Genomic DNA, 24,260 nt, shown 5'->3' on the forward strand with positions numbered 1-24,260 from the left:
ACAAATTATGTAGCACTGCAGCATCACAGGCACAGTTGAATCTTATTGCCTTGATCTTTCCCTAGGCTTTTCAGAAACGTCAAGTAACAATACAATGAAGTATTACGATTATGCAAGTGTTAGGCTGTAATGCCAATTTGTCCTCTGAGTTACAGTGTTTAAAGAAGAATTTGTAATTTTTTTTTTATCATTTTTGAAGCTTGCCATTTAACTCATTGTAAATTCATTAAGTTAAAGCATCCAAAGGTTTCACAGAGAAATATGAGTAATTAAACAAGATCGCTTTACCACTGCAGAGACCTTGAACACATAGACTTTTTATTCTAAGAGTTTAATTCGTATTAAAAATTAATAATTAATTAATTCACCATGTGTACATAGCTAAAAGTGTCTTTGTGGGATTAGCTAGCCACTGTTCAACACTAAGACCTTGGAAAGGTTGACCACTGCCAGACTGAAAAAAACAACACAGAGGCATTTGTCTAGACATATCAATGATCACAGAAAGACCACAGAAAATATTTATTTATTAAAAGCCCAGTTATTATAAATTATATTGGGCAGATTAGAGACCTAAAGGAGTTAGAATGCAGCTTCTGGACCACACATTGATTGTGCAGCTCTTCAAGGCTTTCAATTTTTTTATTTTTTATTTTTTTAAAAAAAGAAGGGGTGGGTGAGATGGGAATGTAATTTAGCTAGATACTTGTATTAAAAAAGCATGATGAAACTGGATTTTTCCTAGGGAGGAATACAGAACTAAAATGAAAGAAGTTAGATTATTTTGTGGAAACACAATTGGCCTGGTTGTTGGGTTTTCAATCTTGCAGAGTCTCTCAGAAGCAAAACTGACTAAGGCTAAAATTTGAATTTATGGTATTGGTATGGCCACATAGGAATTATAATACAGGCAGGAAGTTGTAGTATGTCTTGACTAGATGCAGCTGTTTATATGTAGACTAAAACATGAGCATTGAAGGCTTCAGAGATAAGTCATTATTTAAAAGTAATTTTTGAAATGAATGATTTAGATTCATTACTCAAAGACCTTGAACATTACAAATGTTTGATGAGTATTTTTCACATGGCAACATTACCAGAGTAAAGACGTTCTAAGCCTTTCATTTTGGTAAGAAATGTGACTGACTTCCTTGATATATTAAAATTCTGTATCTTCAGTGTAATAATTTTTGATCGAAGCAAATCCAAACTCCAGTAAATACTTGAAAAATTGAAACAAACATTTATCTTCTCAAGTCATGTTAACTTGCAAGGAGTACAAAGGTTTGATACACTGTTTAATAGTGGTGTACAGTTAAGACTCCTCCTACGCAGATGTTGCAAAGCAAATAAAACTGGATTATGCCTATGTGTTCGTTAACTCAAACATTAACTTGCTTATAGGTCCTTATCCAAAATCAATATTTTGCATAGTTTACTATGCTGAAAAAGTGAATCAATTTGAAAAAACAATAAATAATTTTGAACTGAGCATAGGAGTAACATAATTCAATTAATAATTGGATATGAATATTCTAAATAATACTTCCTGGATAAAAGGAAGTCATTATAAACTAAAACTGCTGCGAATTAAAATTAAAACTGAGTATTTTTTCAAAACTGAAATGAAACTGAAAAACATAATTGAAAAACAAAACAAATAACAAGTTTTAAAAAACAGTAATTTTCATGACATCGACTTTTTTCCCATAGAGTACAAATCAGAGAAAAATATTAAAATAAAAACGATTAACAATATTCTGCTTGAATTGATAGTCTCCCTGAAAAGCTACAGAAGCTATATGTAGATGAATAGATTTAAACCTTACATTTAAATTTCACAGCAAATAACTACTAAGAAAAACAAAACATTTTTTCCTAAATATCAATGATAGTCTATTATCATTGTATTATTATTACTCAATTAGTGTATTATCATATAATTAGTCTAATTAGTTTATTATCATAGTATTATTATTTTTTTTTCTTCTTGTAAAATGGTGTAGATAATTTCACAATAGTGGGAAGCAGAGTAGAAAATGTCCTTGTCAACATTTAAAAACCGAATTTTAATTGTATTATTTTTGTAATTAATAAATCAAAAAGGGAGACTGTATTTCCACTTGGTTTTAGAAGAAAACGCTAGGATTTGGAAAACCCAGACTTATACTATAACGAATACTTAATTCAGTTACAAATTAGAATAGCTGTTTCCTTGATGAAAAATTAACGATTCAATGAAAGAGAGGACAATTGAACAGTCAGTAGCTTGATAACCAAGGTACTCAACTAGGATGTGAAAGAATGGGACATGAACTTGCATCTCCCAAGTACAAAATGAAGGCTTAAACTTCAAGACTAACTGAATTACCTTATCATTTCATATTATTTTTTACTACAAGTAAAGTGTCTTGCATTTGTACAGAATGCTGATATTCCATAGATGATATTCCATAATTAAATGGTTTGATTTTGAAAAGTACAAAGCTCAGAGGAATTTATCAGGAGTTCCTCTGTTATTTCTAAACATCTCATTAGTTGCCTAACTTAGGAGTAGAAATGATTTATATTTTGTCTATAGCCAAAAATGAGAAAATGGTATCTCTAAGGTTTAGTTAACTACTGATACTGAACCGAGACAAGAACACCAATTTTCCCAACCTAATTAAGCTTTTGCTTTTAACATTTGATCATCAAGATACCTGAATTATATCTACACATTGGAAGAGCTTGGTTGGAAATCTCACTTTAAATATATCAGAAGTCATCTAAGTCACCCTTAGTGTTAGAACTGATTGATGCTTATATATGCTTATACAGATATATAGGGTGTTTAAGGAAAGGTTGGACTTGACGCTTAGTGGGTAACATTGGTTGTAGGGTGGACGAGATGATCTGGGAGGTCTTTTCCAACCTTAATGATTCTGTGATTCTACTTTAGTGGTAACTGCTTCATGCCATATCTGGTATTCAAGACAAGCTTAAGATGCACTTAATGAATTTTGAAGTCACCACAAATATATGTTAGGACTGCACATATATCTGCAATTATATAACCAATTTTGTAATCAAAAATAATTATGATTTTATTAAACGCTCAAAATTAACTGCAAAACTCCCAACTGTTGGATAAAGAATTAGAATTTTTTTTAAGAACTTCAAAGCCTAAATTTTGTTGTTTTGTAGGGACTTGTAATTTTCAGCTTGTTTGGATATCATGCTTTCTATTACAGGAGCAAGCTTACCTCAAATGTTTAGAGTTACGTATCCTTACATGCAAGGATTGTGAATCATCTGTTTTATTTTTTAAACGTAATTCTTCTTATCTTGCGTAATCACTGGTTCTTTCTGATTTCAGGATATGTAAGATTACATCTCAGATATTCAATAATTTTAACAGGGTGAAAAAATATGATCCAACTTATGATTTTATTCTGTGTTCCCAGACTTTGCCTGCCTCTGTCCTTTCTTATCTCTTTGCATGTAAGAAGTGTACAAAATGACCGTAACCTTTCAGGTGATTGTTTTACCACCATTTTCTACTCCAGAAAAATTATGTACATTATGTCAGTGTATGTGCCGATGACTGTTTTCACTTTTGGCATTTTGTCATGGAACTTTTGAACTAGAAAGTTTTGTCTGGTGTCTGTCTTCTCTCAGTTTGCAGAGAGAAATGATGCTATTTCTGGAAGCTCTTAAGATCTGCAAAGCAAATTTGAAATTCTTAGTTTAACCTGAAGAAAAACCTATTTTCAAGATAGATAGTTTCAATGTTTCAAAGGAATATAGCTATCAGAGAAAATTCAAGATGTAAAGCAATTTTTGTTTTCAGGTAGATGAGCTATACAGAGCTATACTCACTTCACATTTTTAGTATTTTGATTATTGGCTTTTTCAAATATATACCAATAATCTCTTTAGAAAATATGAAAAGACACATATATGAGAAGAACCTGATCAACACCCGTGAAGCTGACAGATGGAATATCCCAAGTCATAAATCAATGCTTTTTCAGATACAAGGATCATTTTTACTGTGTGGACAACTCATCTTAGCCTATTTTTGTTGGCAAAGGACACAAACCTGGATTGCCATGTGACAATTAGATCTTTGCAATTAGATCTGCATCTAGGCTTTATGGTGAGATCACAAATATCTGCTGCTTTTTTGTCTGAGGACCTAGAACAAATTGCCAAGGTAGGCTCTGACAGACAGGTGACATTCATACATGGTGTTACTAAAAGCTGGAATGTCAATTCCATATTCTATTTCCTGTCTGCCTTCCTGTCGGAAGTTAACAGAATTTCAAAGGCAGCAGATATCACAATGTCAAATACTTAAACGATATGATCCCAGTATCTATAAGATTTCTGTATTTCTCAGTGTTTTGACCTTCCATGATAATTCTGCTTTTCTGAAATATTAGCACTATCTACTAACAAGTGAGATTTTATGTTCTATACTGGGGTTTCAAAAACCCAATCTCAAGATTTTGGAATCTACATTGCAGAATGTGAGTGTGACTACAAAATCACCAGTTTTCTACTTGTCACACAGAGATTTGATAACGAATATAGAAAACGTGCTGAGGAAGAACATTTTCAAAGAAAGCTTACGTGCAATAATATGCCTTTGCTTCTTTTCTCTACCATTGCTGCAGCATAATGAAGAATTGTTATGATTATGTGATAATTACTGCTGCATTCTTACAATTTACTTGGGTTTTATTTATGCAAAGGGAAATCACAAAACAGTAGGACTATTATTGAGATTTTTAAAATAAATCTATTGTATCATTTTTACTGTATAGCAATTAGGATGCCCGTGATAAATTATAATCAAATATTTAGATAAATACATTTGTTTACCCTCTAGAGGGCACTAACACACACAGAAAAAGTCTATCATATACAAGTATATAGTCACTGTAGAAAAGTCACTGTAGAAATGCCTTTAAATATTTTTGGATTCATGAAAAAAATAAAACATGAGAAGAAATCATATAAAGCTCACACATATTTTTGTAATGGTGAAATGGAGATACATTTATATAATGCATTTTGTGCCTGTTAAATCAAATCGAAACAAAAGTGTTAGTACCTCCCATTACTGAAAGTCATCTTGTGTTTTTTGTTGTTGTTGTTTTTCCAAATATGAGAATATGAGAAATAAAATGAAGCTATAATGTCAGTTCTTCACAAGGTTGTTAGGAAGTTTCTATCTGATATTGCCACTACTTATCTTAATTATCACCTATTACAACTGCATTTTTATTTTTTTTTCTTTTCCCCACACTTTATTAATTATCTGGGTTCCTCTCTAGAACAGTACTCAGTTATATATATTATAGCACATTATAGCCTGGCATTCCTAGAGCAAAATGGTAAATGTGTTTACTGCAATTTCATATCTGTAGATATGATGGAGACGGTGAATGCACAACAACACTTTTGTCTCTTAGGAATATTCTCACCTTCAAGTTCACAAAGCAGTTAATTTAGCAACAAAATGGATGCAGATGTATTTCACCTCTTAACTGCAATGACGTTTGTATGTATGATCTCTATTTGTCACCAAAAATACAGCGTGCTTTATGCAAGTAAAGGACAAGATATTATAGCATGTTACATTATACTAAAGCTGGCCAAAATAAACATCTTTTCTCAAAGTAAGACACAACAGGTTTTGCAGGCAAGAACCACAAGAGAGTCGCTATGTACCTTACAGAGGCTGTGGGAAGAGGGTTTATGGTAAGTTTTACTTACTACTAGGTCTACCACTCCATATTCAAGATTGGACTGACCTTGTCACAGAGTAATTTGTCAGTGCTGGTCTCAACAGTCACCAAGGAGCAGTATTAGGAATCCGATTACAACCACAATTCAGATTACCCAGCAAGCCTCAAAACAGCCAAGCTATGCCATGACTCTTGTGGCATAACCCTAGGCTAGTGTTTGCTCTTTTACTGTTGGTGAGTCAAAAGAGACTCAAAAATCACTCTGCAATACACCTATCATAAATTCACCAGAAGGCTTAAGCATTTTTAATTGCCTTGCTACTAAGCAATGTCTGGCAAAAAGCACAGAAAGGCTTAATTTCTGCATTAAAAATCTGTGTGGTCAGCTGCCAGAGAAACCTGTTGCTCACATCCTCTTAGAAACCAAGCTGCATTATATTCAGGTGCTTTCAGAATAGAATACTGAACACCAGGCACCACCAGGACTGTCAGGTCTAGGGAACAGAATGTCAGGCAGTTTGACAGCTATCTTGAAATCACTTTTTTTGCTTTAGCTTTTTTTAAGTTAAAATTACAGAAATAACATATTTCCTATGTCCAGCTATGAACAAAAGACCACATTAGAGATAGTTTAAGAAACAAAAAGAAATCCTTTCTTAATTTGCATGTTCTTCAGACCATGTCTAAGAGTTATTTTCTTGCATTATTCAATTAATTATTATAACGATTAGCAATCCAGTCTTCCAGCTCTCACTGATAAGATCCTCATTTGGAAAGACCTCTGTTCTTATATTTTTAAACCTTCCAAATAAATGTATTTCCTTTAAATTCAGTCTTCCTGGTCCTTTACTCTCACTCTGCCCTTCAGACATCTTAGCACAGTAAATAGTGTTGTTGATTTTTTTTTCTTTTCAGCAGGGTACTCAACTCTGCCCTTTTCCTTTCAAAGGTTTTGTATCAAAAGTTCCTCTTAATGTCTATGCTATTTTTTCACATAAATACTTTTCCATAATGAAATTGTTCTGAGAAACTTCTAGTTTAGCTGTCATAAAGAAAAAAAAATTCATTAAAGGTTTAAGTTCTGAAGCTCTAATTGGTTTTTAGCTTTCATCCGAAATCTAAATATAAACTGGGTAGGCAAGACCAAGAATTACAGTGAGAAGAAATAAACCTGCAACTATAAAAAGCCTGAAAACAATCCTGACAGCTCAAACATGAAACAAACTCGTTGATAAATATTCTTTCTGCACAGTATGCTTTATCTACTGGGTTTTCTCTACTCCACACTGTGAGTGTAAAAACAAATTTAAAAAATCGTCCATCATTTGGTAATTCTGCTAAGATAAAAATAGCAAAAATAATGCAGCTGGTTTGCTTGATATGAAAATAAATATTTCACGAAAAAGTGTTTCCCTTTGATGTTTAATGAGAAAAGACTTTCAGATGAAACTACCAACTCCAACTCATGCATTTGACCATAAACTAGGAAAAGAAATTTTCAAGTGAATCTAGCCTTCTGCTACCACTAGTATTTTGCTTTGTTGATGTTGGATACATCTCGTGTCTTGGCATGTGGTATCTTGGTACTTTGAAAGCTTTACATGTACTGTATCTAGACCTTTGACAACCATAACACACTTTCTTTGCAGAAAGTGATGCAGAAAAAGGACATGAAAAGAGCACTATTTCTAGTTACACTGTAAGCGATGTAAGCTATGGTACTTGCCTGTCACTTCTATCACACTATCAGATTGTTTTTGGAATGAGGATGGGAAAAATCTTAAGGGAAACGTCTCCACTTGAGCTAAATGACATTTTGGAATTTGTAAAGAAATAAGACTGTCTGGAAGAACTGGAAGACATTTGTGTGTGCATGAGTGTGTGTGTTATGCACAAATGTACAATATAAAGTTATAATTTTAAAAAGAAAAAACTTTTGGAAAAAATAATAAAAATTAGAAATGATGGACAATGAAATGAATAATAAAGCCTTTTAGGAATGTGTCAAACATAAAATATATGCTACTAGATTCATTTATAAGCACAGCAGAAAAGTAAAAGATAAATTATCTGCAAAGAATTTAAATACTTAATAGGAAGAGGTCCTTTTTAAATTATTTATAAATTTAAAACAAATGGGAATGATAATTACTACAGAAGGAAAAACCAAGTGACTCAATAAAACTCAGCCATGATCCTAGTGGCTATTTATTACTCTAGTCCAGAACACATTGTTCCAAACACAATGTTCCTCATTGTGTTTTAGCTTCAGTTGTACAACTCACAAGACCAAAATTCATTCTACACATGCATTGTAGGATTAGTATCAGAATGCTTGCAGATTCAAATCCAAAGGATAGAGAACGGAGTTCTGGAAAAGGTAAATGTGTTCATATCAGTGAGATAATTAAAATGACATACCATGAGTGAGAAAAATTTATAACAACCTGCGTCATTCATAGTTGCTACAAAAAGCAAGCAAGCAAGCAAATAAACAAACAAAAAAAAGCAAACCTGCAGAAATACAGACTAGTTAACTGATGAGTCCAGTCTAAGTACAAAGCTCTGATGAACTTAGAAGTCAATTTAATTCATTTGCTCAAGGCTCATTCTTGCTTCTAAACAATTAAGAGGAAAGCCCTAAACTGATGTCAAGCTCCAGGTTCCTTTCCCTTGATGGGGGTTTGCAAGGATGGAGAAGTTTTATATTTGCTTTGATAAAAATATTCTATAGGATTATTTTACTGAAAAGAATGTTTGCGATCACAGTGTTTTGAAAATGAGTACGGTAAAATACATCTTGGTATTTTAATTACAGGTTTTGCATGGGCAACTAAATTCCCAGGATTAAGCTTATTCAATAATGAAACAAACATACTTCTAATGCATGTCAAAATAGCTTGCATTTTGAATCTTAACAGGTCACAACAAAGTAATCATAACCAAAGCACCATCATGAATTATTTACTCAAACAAGAATTAAAAACTAGAGAAATGCACTATGTTTACAAGTTTCACAATGGAAAACTCACACATTTCTGCAGTGGAACTGCTTAACGTGACTTTAAAAAAGTATATTACTTCTATTGTTAGGAAATTGTTTGAGCCTGGCGTTATTCATACATTTAAAGAAAGAAGCTATGCTGTCAGGGGTTCTTAGATCAGTCCCATGACTATAAAATTATTGTCACTGTTGTGTTCATCCTATCATGGCCTAAATAACCAAGTAACTCTCAAATCTAGGAATTAAATTCTAAGAAAGAGGAAAGAATAAAGAGATGAATTCCTTAACAGAACTGATCAGTTGAGGTCTAAAGCAATTGAAAGGTGTTCTCCAAGAAAGATGATTGGTCTGATCTGGAAAGTCCATTCAGGGGCTACACCAATGCAATTTCCAGTCTCAAGACCATATATGCTGGATGGTGCCGTTAGACTTCAAGCAAGGGAAAAAGTTATTTGTAACCATGTATAGTATACTGTTTAGACTTACCTTAAGATGCTTGTCTGATGATCAGATCTCAGAAGGAGGAGGCTTGCCACTGGAGCAGTGCCTGCTCTGAAAACCTGGTTTGGCTGACAGAAGAGTTTGGAATAGGAATGGTAGTAGGTTATGAAGTTCTATTCTATCTGAAAGACTTGTGCTCATCTTAATGACAACTCTTCTAACAAACGAAAGCATTCACAAGGTAAAGAAATAAAGCTGTAAGTAACAGAAATAATCAAGCTGTCAGTAGACTGATAATAGACGATAGACTGAATAGACTTGTCAAATAGTCAACAGACTTGTGGGTGGGATGGGAATGCTGAAGGACTTCGTTGGAACAAGGCAGAGCAACAGCATTAAGCCTAGATGAAATGATGCAGACATTCAAGTTGGTAAGCTTCTAGCCTGTCCCTGAAAGCCCGTCTCTGTCTCATATGCTGAAAGGCAGCAGGGAAATCCAAGAAAGTAGGTGCTGGCCGTACAAACAATACTTGCTGGACCTTGGTGCAGAGCACATAACCTTCCTTCTATAGCAGGAGAGCTATCCCAGTTCTCTCAGAGAACTGCCATTATGCTATTTACAAAGAGACATCAGTATTGCTATAATTAACGATGAGGAAAATCTTAAGAAATAAATTATTTGCTATTCTTTTACATTGCAAAATAGAATAAGGGAAATTATAGTTAGTTTGAACAAAAATACATTCAAAAGTCAAAATGAGTGCTTTGTAATTTATAGGCTTCATGAATGATTAGTAGAGAGAGAAATGGGTAGAGCTGGGTGCAAATGCATATACTGATCTTTTTTTTGTACACTCCCAGCTTGATTTTTTCTACCAAATGTTTTATTAAATATAAAAAAACTTAAAGAGCATAAGTAAAACTAACACGTTAGTTAGAATTATTCTAGTGTAAATTTCAACCAAAATTCTGACTCTTCTATGAGTATTGTAGGTAGAACAGCAGAATATTGCTATACTGCTATCTTCTAGACATTACTGAAACCTAAATGACCTTGCTAAATTGTCTGCAACACTCACTGTTTCAGAATAAAAGCTCATATAATTTATTATTTTCACATTTTCTATAAATTGTTAGCAAATAATACGGACACTCCATGTATCAACTTTAAATTATTCTCCCACAAAATTATTCCTGTTTTTTAATGGAAAGAAACTTTTTTTTTCAATAATTACTGAATAAATTCAAGTGGGAGGTAGGGTTCCTTTAGTTTGTTCTGATAAATAAGAGCTCAGCAAAGCCCAAAACATTAGTCATAATGTATTAAAATGAGATAATAAATAATATGAAGCAGTTAAAATTATTTAAAATTAAAAGATTCTATGTGGATTGTAGAACCACATGCAACATTTAAAATTAACACAAAGAAGATTTATTTTAAACAAGCAGAGACTTGTGAGAAGTGTACTAGTAATAGCTGCAAAGAGGACAATGCTGCTAAGTTTACAAAGAAGGAATTTTATTGAATTCTTATTAGTTGGTTTGTTACTGGAGATAAAAAATAATAATAATAAAAATTTGATCTCCTCTAAGGCTTATTCTTTGCTGTGATCATTAAGTTCAAAACTAAATCAGGATCAACCATCTCATCCTCAAAAGCTGTTGGCATAATTATGTGGAACAAAATGATGAAATTCTACATTCTCTACAGCTAAATTACTCCAGTGTTTCACTATTATTTTTTTTTTTTGCATTAAAAAGACTTTTATTTTTACAGATAGAGAGGATTCCTTGTTTTTCAATAGGCTAATTTTCAAGGCCTCAAGACTGTTATCATATTCCCTTTGATACTCTTTTCTTCAAGCTGAACAGCAACATCAACAACTAATCAATCTCATGGCTTTGGATTTTGTCCAGTTATTTACTGAACAATGGTTATGCCAAACTGGACAAAATGCTTTGGATAGGACCTTGCCAGTGTAGAATTAAGCAAATCTTCAGGCTTATTTATACACTCCAGCATGATATTTGACTTTCTTGCATCACATGATGTTCTCAATTCATCTTGCGATCCAAAATTCTTCCTAACTTTTTTTGAGGATTCCTGTAAGTCTTACAAATTCTCTGCAATTTCAAATCTGACCACCAGAAGTCAATTTAATTTTGCTTTGTCATTGTGTTTTCCTGTAACTTTCAAAGAGGGGATGTTCTTTTAATATGGTGGCTGCCCTATCAGAGTTTTCCTTCCCATGGATTAACTACTCTTCTTACATTACTTTTTCAAGACTCTGTCATCCTTATAATCCATAAATCTTTTGTATAGCCTGCATTTTTACCAATATTTTTTCCTAAAAGATGCACATCTCAGTAGTCAAAGCAGACAAGAGGCCCCCAAGCATTCTAAAACGCTATTGCCAGATCCTGTGCATTAGACTTTTTTATTATTTTGTTATTTATTTATTTTTTCACCTATAAAAAAGCTTCTCCTGTATACACTTTTTTGGTATTCTTGTCAATATTACCACATGCCCTTTCATTATTACCTTTACATTGTCATCTTCGCCCTTTCATTATTACCTATGAGAACTAATTCCATGTGCGTTCTGAACCTCAGAGCAGTTATACATTCTTTAGATGCATCCATTTCTGCTTAAATATTAAGGGTTTTGCTTTTATGAGATGATTCCTATCACATACACTTTTATTTATTTATGTTGATTTTTGCTAGTCTTATTTCTGGAATTTACATTACCCATTCGGAATCCTTATACACTTTTATCTATAATTCTGTCTACACTTCATCTTTATACATACTTATGCACTTTAGTACTTTCTGCACTTTGTGCAAACTCATGTTGTTCTATACTTTTAATTCTAATATTTATTCAAAGGCTTATATACATTGATGATATTTTACTATATCCAAAATAATGGCTTATTATGTTTGTGTGTTGGTGTGCTGAATTTAATGCTGTCAGACACTGTGAAATGTAAACTTGTCATTAGCCACAATGAGGACAGGAATTTACAGTCTCAACGTAGGCTGAAGGCTGCAGGCCATATTTTTATAAGAGATTTGATTTTATTTTTCTGGAATGGCTTCCTAAATTATTCCAAGCTTATAGGAATTTGCTGTAAATAAGCTTTGAGATGTATTGCAGAGCAAAAATAATTTGAATCTACATTTTTCAAAGCTCTTCCTGCATACCTGGTTTATAAATATCTATGGATAATAGTGAAGTCCAAAGTGTTACTGGTGGAAAAGTGCTAACTTCTCCTCTGAATAAAGCTTTGTTTTGAACTGTGATTGCCATGGATTCAAAAAGTACCTTCCTGTGAATACTTCAATAATGTCATGCAATGTGTCATGAACCAAAGTCAGAAATACAAATTACAGACTATGCTGCTAACAGCTTAGTATCTTTTCCATATCAGAAAAATGGGTATATATATATAGTTTTCATTTATTCATTTTACTGGAATCATTGTTTGTACATATACAGAGAAAGAAGAGAGACAAAGATCACCCTGCAGTATGTCATATTTTGAACATTTAAGGTAAAAAATACAGTTAAACTTTGAATGCAGAAACGTGCTTATTCAACAACAAAACACTCCCAATAATCTATATGTCTTTGTTTTAGAATCAACTTAAATTTCTGTATTTATCCTTTCAGTTGCTTTCTACCTAAATTTAGTTCACTGACATACGTTTTGGAAGTATAGTTTATGTTATGACATATTCTCATATAATTGCACTATGCAATTTATGCCTACTAACTACATTAGCTCATAGTGAACGTTGGATAAAAATTTTGCCATTTAGATAAGCCCCCTCCCCCCCCCCCTCCCAAATAAAAGCCACTCTATAGTGGCTTCACATAGGATTCAGAGAAAACAAAGTGCAGTTCAGACATGTATTACATGAAGCACAATAAGAGGAACTACTGTGTATTTTTTTGGAAAAAGTTGGATGCTAGCAATATTTTCTAAAATGTAATAGAATTCCTCTTGTTTCAAAAGCTTCACAAATTGAAATTTAAATGAGCTCCTCTTCCCAGAATTTAACTAGAATACTGTTCCAGGACAAAGCAAGGTATTCTTGGTCTGCACTTTCATTATCATATTGTTTTCAAATACCCTTTTGGTTGAACCTAAATCCTATAGTGCTTTGCAGCCTGACCCTTACGTTCAACACTCCTTTTTCCCTTTTTCCTTCCCCCCACCCCCCCTCCCCCCCCCCCAGGCAGTAATAAATCACAAGAAAGTATTTTAAGGCAAAAAAAAAAAAGTGGGAATGCAGGAGCTCCTTTATGATTCACCTTTCCCTCCTGTGGGTAGCTATATTTAAAAATAGAGATGGGTCTGACTGCTGTAATTTAAATGTGTATTTTCAAATCTACCAAAGCCTGAGGGCATGCAAGTGTCAAGTTTAACTCAGGTTTTTAGACCTGGAATGTTACTACAAAATCTGAATCCAATTCATATCCAGTTCCTTTATCGAACCTTTCTGAATGTTTAGTGTTTGTTTCAAAATTAGTTGGTTTGGTCTGGTTTAAGAATTACTTCAGTTTACTAATAATGGAACAATTTTCTACTGGACTCTAGCACTTATATAGACCATGTAATCATGGTCTTGCCTGTTATCATACCATTCAGATCCATGAAAACTGGAATTGCTGTAAATTAGATCTCTGAACTCTGGCACAGTCATTCAACAGGGAATGTGCAACATGACTGCGGATATGATTACACCTATTGAAAGTTTTCAAAAGTCTTCATTCTTAGATTGGCAACAAATATCCAATACCTTATGCTTGATGTCAAAGGTTTAACCAGAAGACAGATTCAATCTGGAAGTTCGAATCAGTCTTTTTATCAATATTGTCATGTATTCCTGTACTCGATCTGAGCAAATAGTCTCTTCACTAACTTAGGGAAGCTGCTGGCTAAGTTCTGCCAGCAGCTTTGAATAAAACAGGTTATAGTCCATGTTTTTTTTTTTTTTTATAACTGATAATATTTCCTCTCCCCACACCCCACCCCAAAAAAACCAGTTGAATATGGAAGGATGGAAGGAGAGCCATTCAGAAAGAACAGGTTACAGAAAAAATGACTCTCTGGGTAGCCAGGTAGGGGATGATTTTCCCCTCAGGAGAGTATTGTTTTGCTGTTTTGTTTTGTTTTTAATCTTTTCCATTCTTTTACCTGATTATATGCTGTCTCCGTCAATAGAGCACGACCTTGAAAATTTCTCAGTAGAATGGCTGTAGCAAACTGACTGTATTTTCCTGGGCTGCCAGGTCCACAGAGCTGTCTGCACATTTATCTCCTTTTGGATCTACTTCCTTTGCAGAGAAACTTCTTTTATTAAGTCCAGTCACTATGTTCCTTAGCATGTTTTTCTTAAACTGACAAAAGTCAAAATCTTTTTCTTGCAAACAAATTGCCATTATCCTTAGGTAACTGCAGATCTCCAACAATCTACATATGCACTTGCAGGCTGATGTAAGCACATACTGACTGCAATCTGAGATGGCTGGGGATGCATTCTATGTTCAACAAGAAGGTAAAAATGTATCCGGGCAATGTCATGGATAAGTAATTTATTTAGTTAGTTTCACCACTTTTAACTTGCCTACAAAACTTTCAGTTTTGGCATTCAGGTACATCTGCAAGAAATCAACTCTACAGTTGCTCCTTGAAAGGAATGCCCTGAAAGGTTAATATGTTGCCAAGTTTTCAGACTCCTGCAGTAATAATACCTTTCATTCTGATCTCTCACACAGAAAAGTCTGGAGATGAAGTGATTCCTTGATATCTAAATAAGCTTATCTGAAATCTTATTCACTCAATACTACATACAACACAATATTACATTTTGGGGTACACATTATTATGCTCATAACTGGGGAAGTAGAAGTTCTATATATGTAATGCGTTTTTGTTAGACAGATACTGATCCTACTTTATTCAGTTGTCAGGATCCTGAGAGTCTGGCATATCTACTTAAAGTTTTAAGTTTTTACTTCAACATCAAATACAATAGTTTTACTACAGTCACTTACAATTTGGCTGTGTAGGCAAGCTTAAAGTGATTTAGTGTTTCTCTTCATCTTGTTTAAATTCATACTACAAGCTCCATCTGTCCTGAATGACAATCTACCAACTGAACATGGCAAATCCAAGATCTTCTTTCTCTTTCATACCAAAATTCCTAGCCAGACTCTGAAGGAACTAGATATACGTCTACTGTCATAACAATGTACATCAAATAAGCATTTATTTTTCTACATTTCAGTACTTGTAATAAATATTTTATTTCTATCTTTCCAACCTAATTTGTAATTCATATATATATTTCTGTCATATTTCCTTTTTATAGCCATAAGCCATATTTCTACTTTATCATTTCATTTTAACTGCTCTGGAAGACCCTTCTATATTTCAGTTGCCTGCAGACTCACAGTCCTACAACATAATCTTAAAATCAAAACTGAGGCACTGATACACTTACCTGCATGTTAATTCCAGATATTATTAGAATATTATTAGAATGTAAGTATGGAGGTATATTCTGAAGTTTTCCTTGACACATCAAGGCTCTGATCTTTAATCCAATGGAGCATATAGATTTGATCAAAGCCATCCTGAATCCCTTATAATTACAAACTTTAATGTTTATAAACTGTAATGTAAAACAAAACCAAAAAAAGTGTAATGAAAATTATTGGCAGCATTTCATAGATTTTTCCCTGACACTACACTGGTGTCAAAATAGATTAAACCTACATGTGCCCTACTACTAATCTCAGATGGTTTCCATAAAAACTGAAGTAAGCCTCCTCCCATCTTCCTCTTACTTCCATCTTTCTACATAACTTCACTATTTGACAAGGCTCATATGAGGTTGCAATGGTCTGCAAACTTTTTCAGCCATGTGCAAGCCTCAATGCTATTACAATTCTCACTCTTCAGGTAGGTATATCAGCTCACACAATACAGACATGGAGCTACATATATCTGAAAAGTTTGGTGTTTCAATAAATAATGGAAACAGTTGTACTCTATAGAGCTACTACTAAAAGCTTGGTAAAACATTAACTAACAAGATTTAATTAGCTTCTTTATTTTTAGAGGAAAATATTACTGATAAAATATTAATTATCATTGTAATAAAATTCAGCTTTATCCAGGAATGACTTGTGGTTCTGTGCTAAATCAGATCACACTACTCAGATAAGCAGCAATAAGAGATGAAGGAAAATAAGCCAGCAGTTCGGAAAGTAATAGAAAACAAAATAAACTACTTCTTCATAAAAGTTAATAGCATTTCCCAAACAATCTAGCCTGTGTTATTTAGAAAAAGTTTGTTTGTGGCCTCTAGAAAACACAACTGGATTTGACTGCAGAACAGCAATGGCTTCCAATGAAGACCTGGTTTATTTTGTAAATCCATTTTTGCCTTGACGTTATTAATAGAAAAGCAACAAGTGCAAGTGCAACTGATTTATATCTGTGAGAAATCAAGTTACCATATTGCTCAGGTATTGTGCTAGACATAGAGCCAAATCTCAATATACGCTTGTATACCCACCTGTGCCACCAATGCAGTGTTTTCAACTTCTTCTACAAGAACAACATATAAAAAAGGTCGTACTGCAATTAAGAGAAATATGAAAAAGATAGCTAGGGCAGAAAATTTTGCATTAAGATTAAGGTAACAGAAGTCGAAGAGATACTCTTGCTCTGTAGTTCCAGAGGGAGCAAAGATGACTTTAAAAAGCTGTAGACATTGTACATTCATTTGGATAGGGTAATAAATAAGGGATAGCCAACGATGCAGAAAGGAACCTGGGAATCCACTAAAAACGTAGCCACTTATTTCTGCTTATCTCCCTGCTCTTTGCCAATGTGCTTATTTCATCATGCCTTTCTCTTCCCTTTTTCAATGAGAAGAGCTTTCAAAAGTTGTATCATTATAAGGAAAAGCAGAATTAGAAGGGCCCAAAAACATCTTTGTAGAAAACTTGAAAAGAATGTGGTTAAATTTTCAGAATTCAAAGTAAAAAGGTTGTAGAAGTTTGTGATATCACATAAATAATTCTTTTATGTGGGGGTTGTAATTTGAGATTTAATTTTTAAGAATTATTCACTCTTATGTAAGAAGAAATTGTTATTTCTTCAATTGGAATACTGATTTCAGTTTACTTTTGTAGCCTCTTATTCACCCTGGTAATTACTGTTAAGGTAGAACTGTTAGAATCAGTCCAAAACCACTGCCACATAGAAAAACTTTGGATAGCTAGCCTTTAAAATGTTTTTATTCACAAGGTTACTAATGACCACCATTTGAAGCAAATTTGTTTTTTCAATGATGGTTTATAGTTTGATATCAAAAAGGAAAAGGTGAACCTTTAGATTTGCTGTAATTACTTACATGTAAGTAATGAACTATCTTTCTCCTTTCCTTGAATGATAAAGTAGAAAAAAACGAACAGATAAAAGAAAAAAGTAAAATTAATGTTAAAAGGAAGAATAAGCGGAAGTCTAAATTCAATCAGCCAATTGCCTAATTTGAAAGAGATAATTAAGGAAGATATAAATTGCTGCAACACCTCTTAAACAAAATAAAAGTACTATTTCTGACTGTATTTTTCTTATCTTGGAAATATAAATATATCTGTATTACTAGCTTATTTCTTCTGTATCCTTCTCCCTGGAATAGACTGACTGTATGAAAATCGACAAAAACAAAAATACTACAAAATTGATGAGAAGATGTAAATTTTATCCTTCATTTGCTTATTAATCAAGAATTTCTTATACTGTCTTATGAAAGAGTATTTTTTTAGAGCAGTGAAATACAAAAGCATCTTTCTAAATTGAGAAGTCTGACATTGCCATAGCAGTTTATAAATGCCCATAGAATGGGCATGCTTATGAAAATTAATTATCAGGATGCATCATTTATTAGACCCACTCAGTGAAGTGTTTCCAAAGAGACACTTTTCACAGCTAGGCAAGAAAATAAAGAAAAAAATAAGAAAAAGTTTTCATTGTAGTACTATAACTATATGCGATAGTTTTATCCCCAAATAAGCACAGCTTATTTTTGCTTTCTGATACACATATTTTGTTTTCTCTGTTATTCCACAACTCTTTTCCTATATTCAGCCCAAGGTACCATGATTATCAAAACACACACTTGAGAAAAATGCACTAAAATAAAATCTCACCGATGTTTGACATTATGATGCCTTGCCACATTTCATTATTCATATCGTCATACAGAGTAATACAGTCTGATTGATGCAACTCACAGGGACTCATAATCTTTCATGTCTTTGCTGAAGAATGTAAAGGTGTCATAGAATCTTTGGACAGAATTCAAAGAATTAGAAATAAAGGTTTTGCTATTTTATCTTTCCATGAAGATAAGATTTTTATTTTACCCCTCTGGGAGATGTTTTTAAAATAACTTTCTTGAGATTGCATGCATCATATAACTTCTAGTCTCCTCCTGGAAATCCATTTTAAATAATTTCAGCTTTAGACTGAAGTAAACAGTAAAGCGTTTTACAGCTCATTACAGCTTTAATATTTGGCTGGAGATTAGTACTTCTGCTGAAAAAGGCATTTTAGGGATACAGAAATTGGGATATGAGAGATTTCTGTGTAAGCCTTTCAGAAATGCTCATGTATCTAATACTCTTCCTTTCTGTAGAATATATGTTTTTTTCTCTTAACAGATGATGGAAGGGCTAACATAAACTGGGCTTTATGGATCTAAAGCATAAAATTTTGAAACTAACTTTTCGTAGCCTAATTATGAGATAGTTTACTAATGAAATCTGATTTTAAGACATCAAGATGATTATCCAGAGATAAGAAAGAATGATCCTAACTTCATTAAACTATTTTAAAATACATCAGAAGACAATAATTTTCAAGAGATTTAAAAAAAATAAATTAGTCTTTCAAATTACAATTACAAAATACCTTAACATATTTTTTTGAAGAAAATGACATAAATGTCGGACTTTAGGCTATTTAAATGACATATAATTTGTATTTAACTCTCTGACTTAAATGAACATAACTTAGAAACTAGTAGATCTTCCAATATGCAATGGCCATTTTTTTATTTTATTTTTTTATATTTAATTGCTGCCTAAATATTTTGTTTTTTCTTTCCCCTTTTTTCCCTTTTCTTGTGAACAAGAAATTAATGTCTATGCCTACATTTTTATAACCTTAAAATAACTAATCCTAACATTTGTTTATTTTTCATCTTAACTACAAAGTGAAAATCAATTATTTGTACAAACAACTCTAGTACTAAGTTTCTTTGGTGGGAGTCAACTGGTATACAGCAATCCCTGAAACTCAAATGGTTATATGAAAGCAAGGTTAACTTAGACCTTCCTAGACTTTTTTTTTTTTTTTTAAATAGTTTTTTCTTTTGTGCTTAATATAAACACACATATGGTCAGGTGTAATTCTAGAATTAGGGAGAAAACCCTGTTCTTTTCACAAGGAACAATCTTATATGCCATATCAAGCATCACTAAACAAATTTTCATTAGTTCTACTTTCTAATACCACTGAAGTCAGCAGGTGCTGTGGGTACCCAAGTATGGCTGCTGAAGTTGGTTTTGAAGTCTGATTAAAAAATTTGCCATGACATCTACAACATATGATCATATTTCTTAATGTCAGGAAATCTAATCCTCTGTGCTGTTTGTAAGATGTTTTAATTTGTAACTTATTGCAGACACTTTGGAATCCCCTGTATGTTTAAGATTAACTTTCTCAGAACTTAATACTCTGATCAAGTTTGAACCCTAATAGGGTTCCAGTATGACTCTCTCACATTACTTCTCATGTTACTGTAGTTATTCTCTCATGTTTTATTATTAAACACATTATTGTAAAATTACTATCTATGAAAAAATGCCGAGTCAACAAAACATTAATTTCTGCTTCCCCTAAAACCACATTTAGTAAATAGATGAAAATCACTGTATTGGATACTGCGGCACCAGTAAGCTGCCTGTTTGTGAACACTGTTTCTTTTAGTTTAGCAGTATTAAAAAGATTGTTTGGCTACAGAGATAAACAGAGATCAGACAGGAATGAAAGGGTAAGAAAAATAATCCACAAATTCTGGCAAGCAACAATTGTATTCATTCTGAGGCCTATAAAAAAAGTTCAGTCTCAGCTTGACCCTGAATTTCCTGCTGTATTTTAATGCTTTATCTGGTGTTACATTAAAGTAGAACTACCTAATAATTTTATTAAAAGGCTTATACTTGCTAGTAATGTTTTGCAGACCAAAAAGGGATCTTATCATAATCATCAAAACAAAACAAAAAAGCAGAATCATCTTGTACTTTCTACAAAATTGAACTTTCAAATTAGTAGGCTCATATTTCAAATTCCAAACTTCCAGCATACCCAAATACAGACTTGACACATCCATCAATGACGAAGCAAATTTAAATTTTGAATCTAATTCTAGACTCTGAGTAGATAGATCATCTTTTTTTTTTGTCTTTTTTGTTTTAATGTTGTTAATCAAAGTTTAAATATTTATCTAAAGCAAACCTAGCTGATTTTTGTTTTCATAAGTTAATATGTTTCTAATATCAAACGGGTTACTGATAGATACATATATGTATGCATATTACAATAAGAATTGTATTTCTTGTTCTATTGAACAAATGTTGAAGTCAAGAGAAGATTTCTACTTACTACAATTCAGCTAAGACTCCTAAAGTAAAACTACATCCTTGATTCACACAAAAGTTAGACCTGATACTTTGAATACAGAAAAAACAAGAGTATTGGTATATAGCAATAATTTTTATCATTGTGAAGCCATTTACCTAAGCAAATGGTATAACTACCACAAAACAATTCTTTACTAACGGTAACATATAAAAAACAAATCACTGTGTTATGGGTAACGGGTGGTCCTCCACAGGTGGTTCTGTGGAGTTTAAATTCAAATCTGTCCTTATAGCAATTCAGTTTTTAGATTATGCAATATCTTTTGCAAGTCAAGTAATGGTCAAGTAATCTCACTGATGATGAGAAGACATTCTTCTCTCCAGTGGATGAAAATATTTGCAGATGACTGATAGATTAATTATTACTAAAGTGAGGAAAGGAAAATACTAATATTCATTTAAATACCATAAAATTACCATACCTGTTACTTTCAGTCTGTCAGCTCCAATGACAATCTCATCTTCATCTGCAGAAAACAACACTCTTCCACCTTCACTTGACCTCACTTCAAATCTTTTACACTGGGCCTCCACAGCATCAGCTCCTGAAAGAAAGGAAGTGAATGTTTCATCTGAGATAATTTGTAAAAAAGAAAAAAAAAAAATTAATCAAGAATTTATCAGTATGTATGGGGTACCCTAAACTCATGGAGTACAAGAGCCTTAAGGGGATTTTATCAAATAGTGGTCTTATTGTATATGTCTGGTAGATTGTATTATAAAATACAAACAGACATCTGCATTTCTGTCACACAGAGATTTCTGGGCTTTGTTCAGACTTTAAAGTGGAGCATCTGGCCAACGGGAAAAAAAAAAAAGGAGCCTACTCCAGGAAAATCAAATACTCAATGCAGCAGATAATGGTATTTTTCAGCCAGTTCTGTTGCTAACTTGAATGGCAAAAATAACAACAACAACAAAAAAACAAAACCAACAAACAAAAAAAAACAACAAAAATCAGACTTCACCATTCATCTCACTTTATGAAATATAAGTTCCACATGTCTCAAAGCTTCAAAAATCTAAAATAATTATGAAATCAAACAGATCTATTGGACTGCATCTACAAGTGCAATAAAGATAATTTGAAGATACCAAACTGTTTGAAATTTTGCAAATTTGCAATTTAGATGTTTTATCCTTATTCTTCAGTGTTTTGCCTGTTTTTTAAAAAATATTTAAATTATTTAATTATTATATTAATTTTAATAAAATATATTAAATTATTATTATTTATTTTTATTAATCACTGAAAACAAAAAATTGTGTTGAAAAATGAGGAACAGTATATATCTGTAAGGCAAATTTCAGAATTTCAGGGAATACTTATCTGACATTTTTTCCCCAATCCCTAATTAGATTTCTAACATACACCTGGAACAACCCATCAGCACCGATGTGTGAATACACATCGCAGCTGGTTAGTGAACCTACCAGGGGTGGTGCCCCGCTAGACCTTCTCTTCACAAACAGAGAAGGACTGGTGGAGGACGTGATTGTCGGGAGCTGTCTTGGGCAGAGTGACCACGCAATGGTGGAGTTCACTATTCTTGGCGAGGCCAGGAAGGGGACCAGTAAAACCGTTGTATTGGACTTTCGGAGGGCTGACTTTGAGCTGCTCAGGACGCTAGTTGGTGGAGTCCCTTGGGAGGTGGTTCTGAAGGGCAGAGGGGTCCAGGAAAGCTGGGCGCTCTTCAAGAGGGAAGTCTTAATGGCGCAGGAACGGTCTGTCCCCACGTGCCCAAAGACGAGCTGGCGGGGAAGAAGACCGGCCTGGCTCAACAGAGAATTGTGGCTTGATCTTAGGAGGAAAAAGAGGGTTTATAAGCTTTGGAAAAGTGGGCAGGCCACTAAGGAGGACTTTAAAGAAGTAGCGAGGCTGTGCAGGGACAAAATTAGGAAGGCCAAAGCTCATCTGGAGCTCAATCTGGCTACTGCCGTTAAAGATAACAAAAAACGTTTCTATAAATACATCAACACAAAAAGGAGGACTAAGGAGAATCTCCATCCTTTACTGGATGTGGGGGGAAACTTAGTTACAAGAGATGAGGAAAAGGCGGAGGTGCTCAATGCCTTCTTTGCCTCAGTCTTTAGCGGCAATACCGGTTGTTCTCTGGATACTCAGTACCCTGAGCTGGTGGAAGGGGATGGGGAGCAGGATGTGGCCCTCATTATCCATGAAGAACTGGTTGGTGACCTGCTACGGCACTTAGATGTGCACAAGTCGATGGGGCCGGATGGGATCCACCCAAGGGTACTGAGGGAACTGGCAGAGGAGCTGGCCAAGCCACTGTCCATCATTTATCAGCAGTCCTGGCTATCGGGGGAGGTCCCAATCGACTGGCGGCTAGCAAACGTGACGCCCATCTACAAGAAGGGCCGGAGGGCAGACCCGGGAAACTACAGGCCTGTCAGTTTGACCTCAGTGCCAGGAAAGCTCATGGAGCAGATCCTCCTGAGAGTCATCATGCAGCACTTGCAGGGGAAGCAGGCGATCAGGCCCAGTCAGCATGGCTTTATGAAAGGCAGGTCATGCCTGACGAACCTGATCTCCTTCTATGACAGAGTGAAGCGCTGGGTGGATGAGGGAAAGGCTGTGGATGTGGTCTACCTTGACTTCAGCAAGGCTTTTGACACCGTCTCCCACAGCATTCTCCTCAAGAAACTGGCTGCTCTTGGCTTGGACTGGCGCACGCTTCGTTGGGTTAGAAACTGGCTGGATAGCCGGGCCCAAAGAGTCGTGGTGAATGGAGCCAAGTCCAGTTGGAGGCCAGTCACTAGTGGCGTCCCCCAGGGCTCGGTGCTGGGGCCGGTCCTCTTTAATATCTTCATCGATGATCTGGACGAGGGCATCGAGTGCACCCTCAGTAAGTTCGCAGATGACACCAAGTTAGGTGCGTGTGTCGATCTGCTTGAGGGTAGGAAAGCTCTGCAGGAGGATCTGGATAGGCTGCACCGATGGGCTGAGGTCAACTGCATGAAGTTCAACAAGGCCAAGTGCCGGGTCCTGCACCTGGGGCGCAATAACCCCAAGCAGAGCTACAGGCTGGGAGAGGAATGGTTGGAAAGCTGCCAGGCAGAGAAGGACCTGGGAGTGATGGTGGATAGTCGGCTGAATATGAGCCAGCAGTGTGCTGAGGTGGCCAAGAAGGCCAACGGCATCCTGGCTTGTATCAGGAACAGCGTGACCAGCAGGGCTAGGGAGGTGATCGTCCCCCTGTACTCAGCTCTGGTGAGGCCGCACCTCGAGTACTGTGTTCAGTTTTGGGCCCCTCGCTACAA

General features: G+C 34.4%; 1 protein-coding gene across 3 annotated transcripts in view; it reads right to left on the reverse strand.

Annotated features, from left to right (window-relative positions):
• The window catches only part of SGCZ (sarcoglycan zeta), a gene marked incomplete at both ends in the record, with an annotated part of 444,952 nt that overhangs the window by 31,707 nt on the left and 388,985 nt on the right, over positions 1–24,260 (reverse strand). For 2 of the 3 annotated variants that reach the window (XM_082759042.1, XM_082759041.1), the window contains one exon: positions 21,401–21,523. The exons of the other annotated variant lie outside the window; for it this stretch is intronic. In XM_082759042.1, the coding sequence (XP_082615168.1) occupies positions 21,401–21,523 (123 nt within the window). The remainder of the gene's footprint in view (positions 1–21,400; positions 21,524–24,260) is intronic. 3 annotated transcript variants of the gene reach the window in all.

This window comes from Aythya marila, assembly GCF_965140915.1.
Source record: "Aythya marila genome assembly, chromosome: 4".
NCBI classification, from domain to species: Eukaryota; Metazoa; Chordata; class Aves; order Anseriformes; family Anatidae; genus Aythya; species Aythya marila.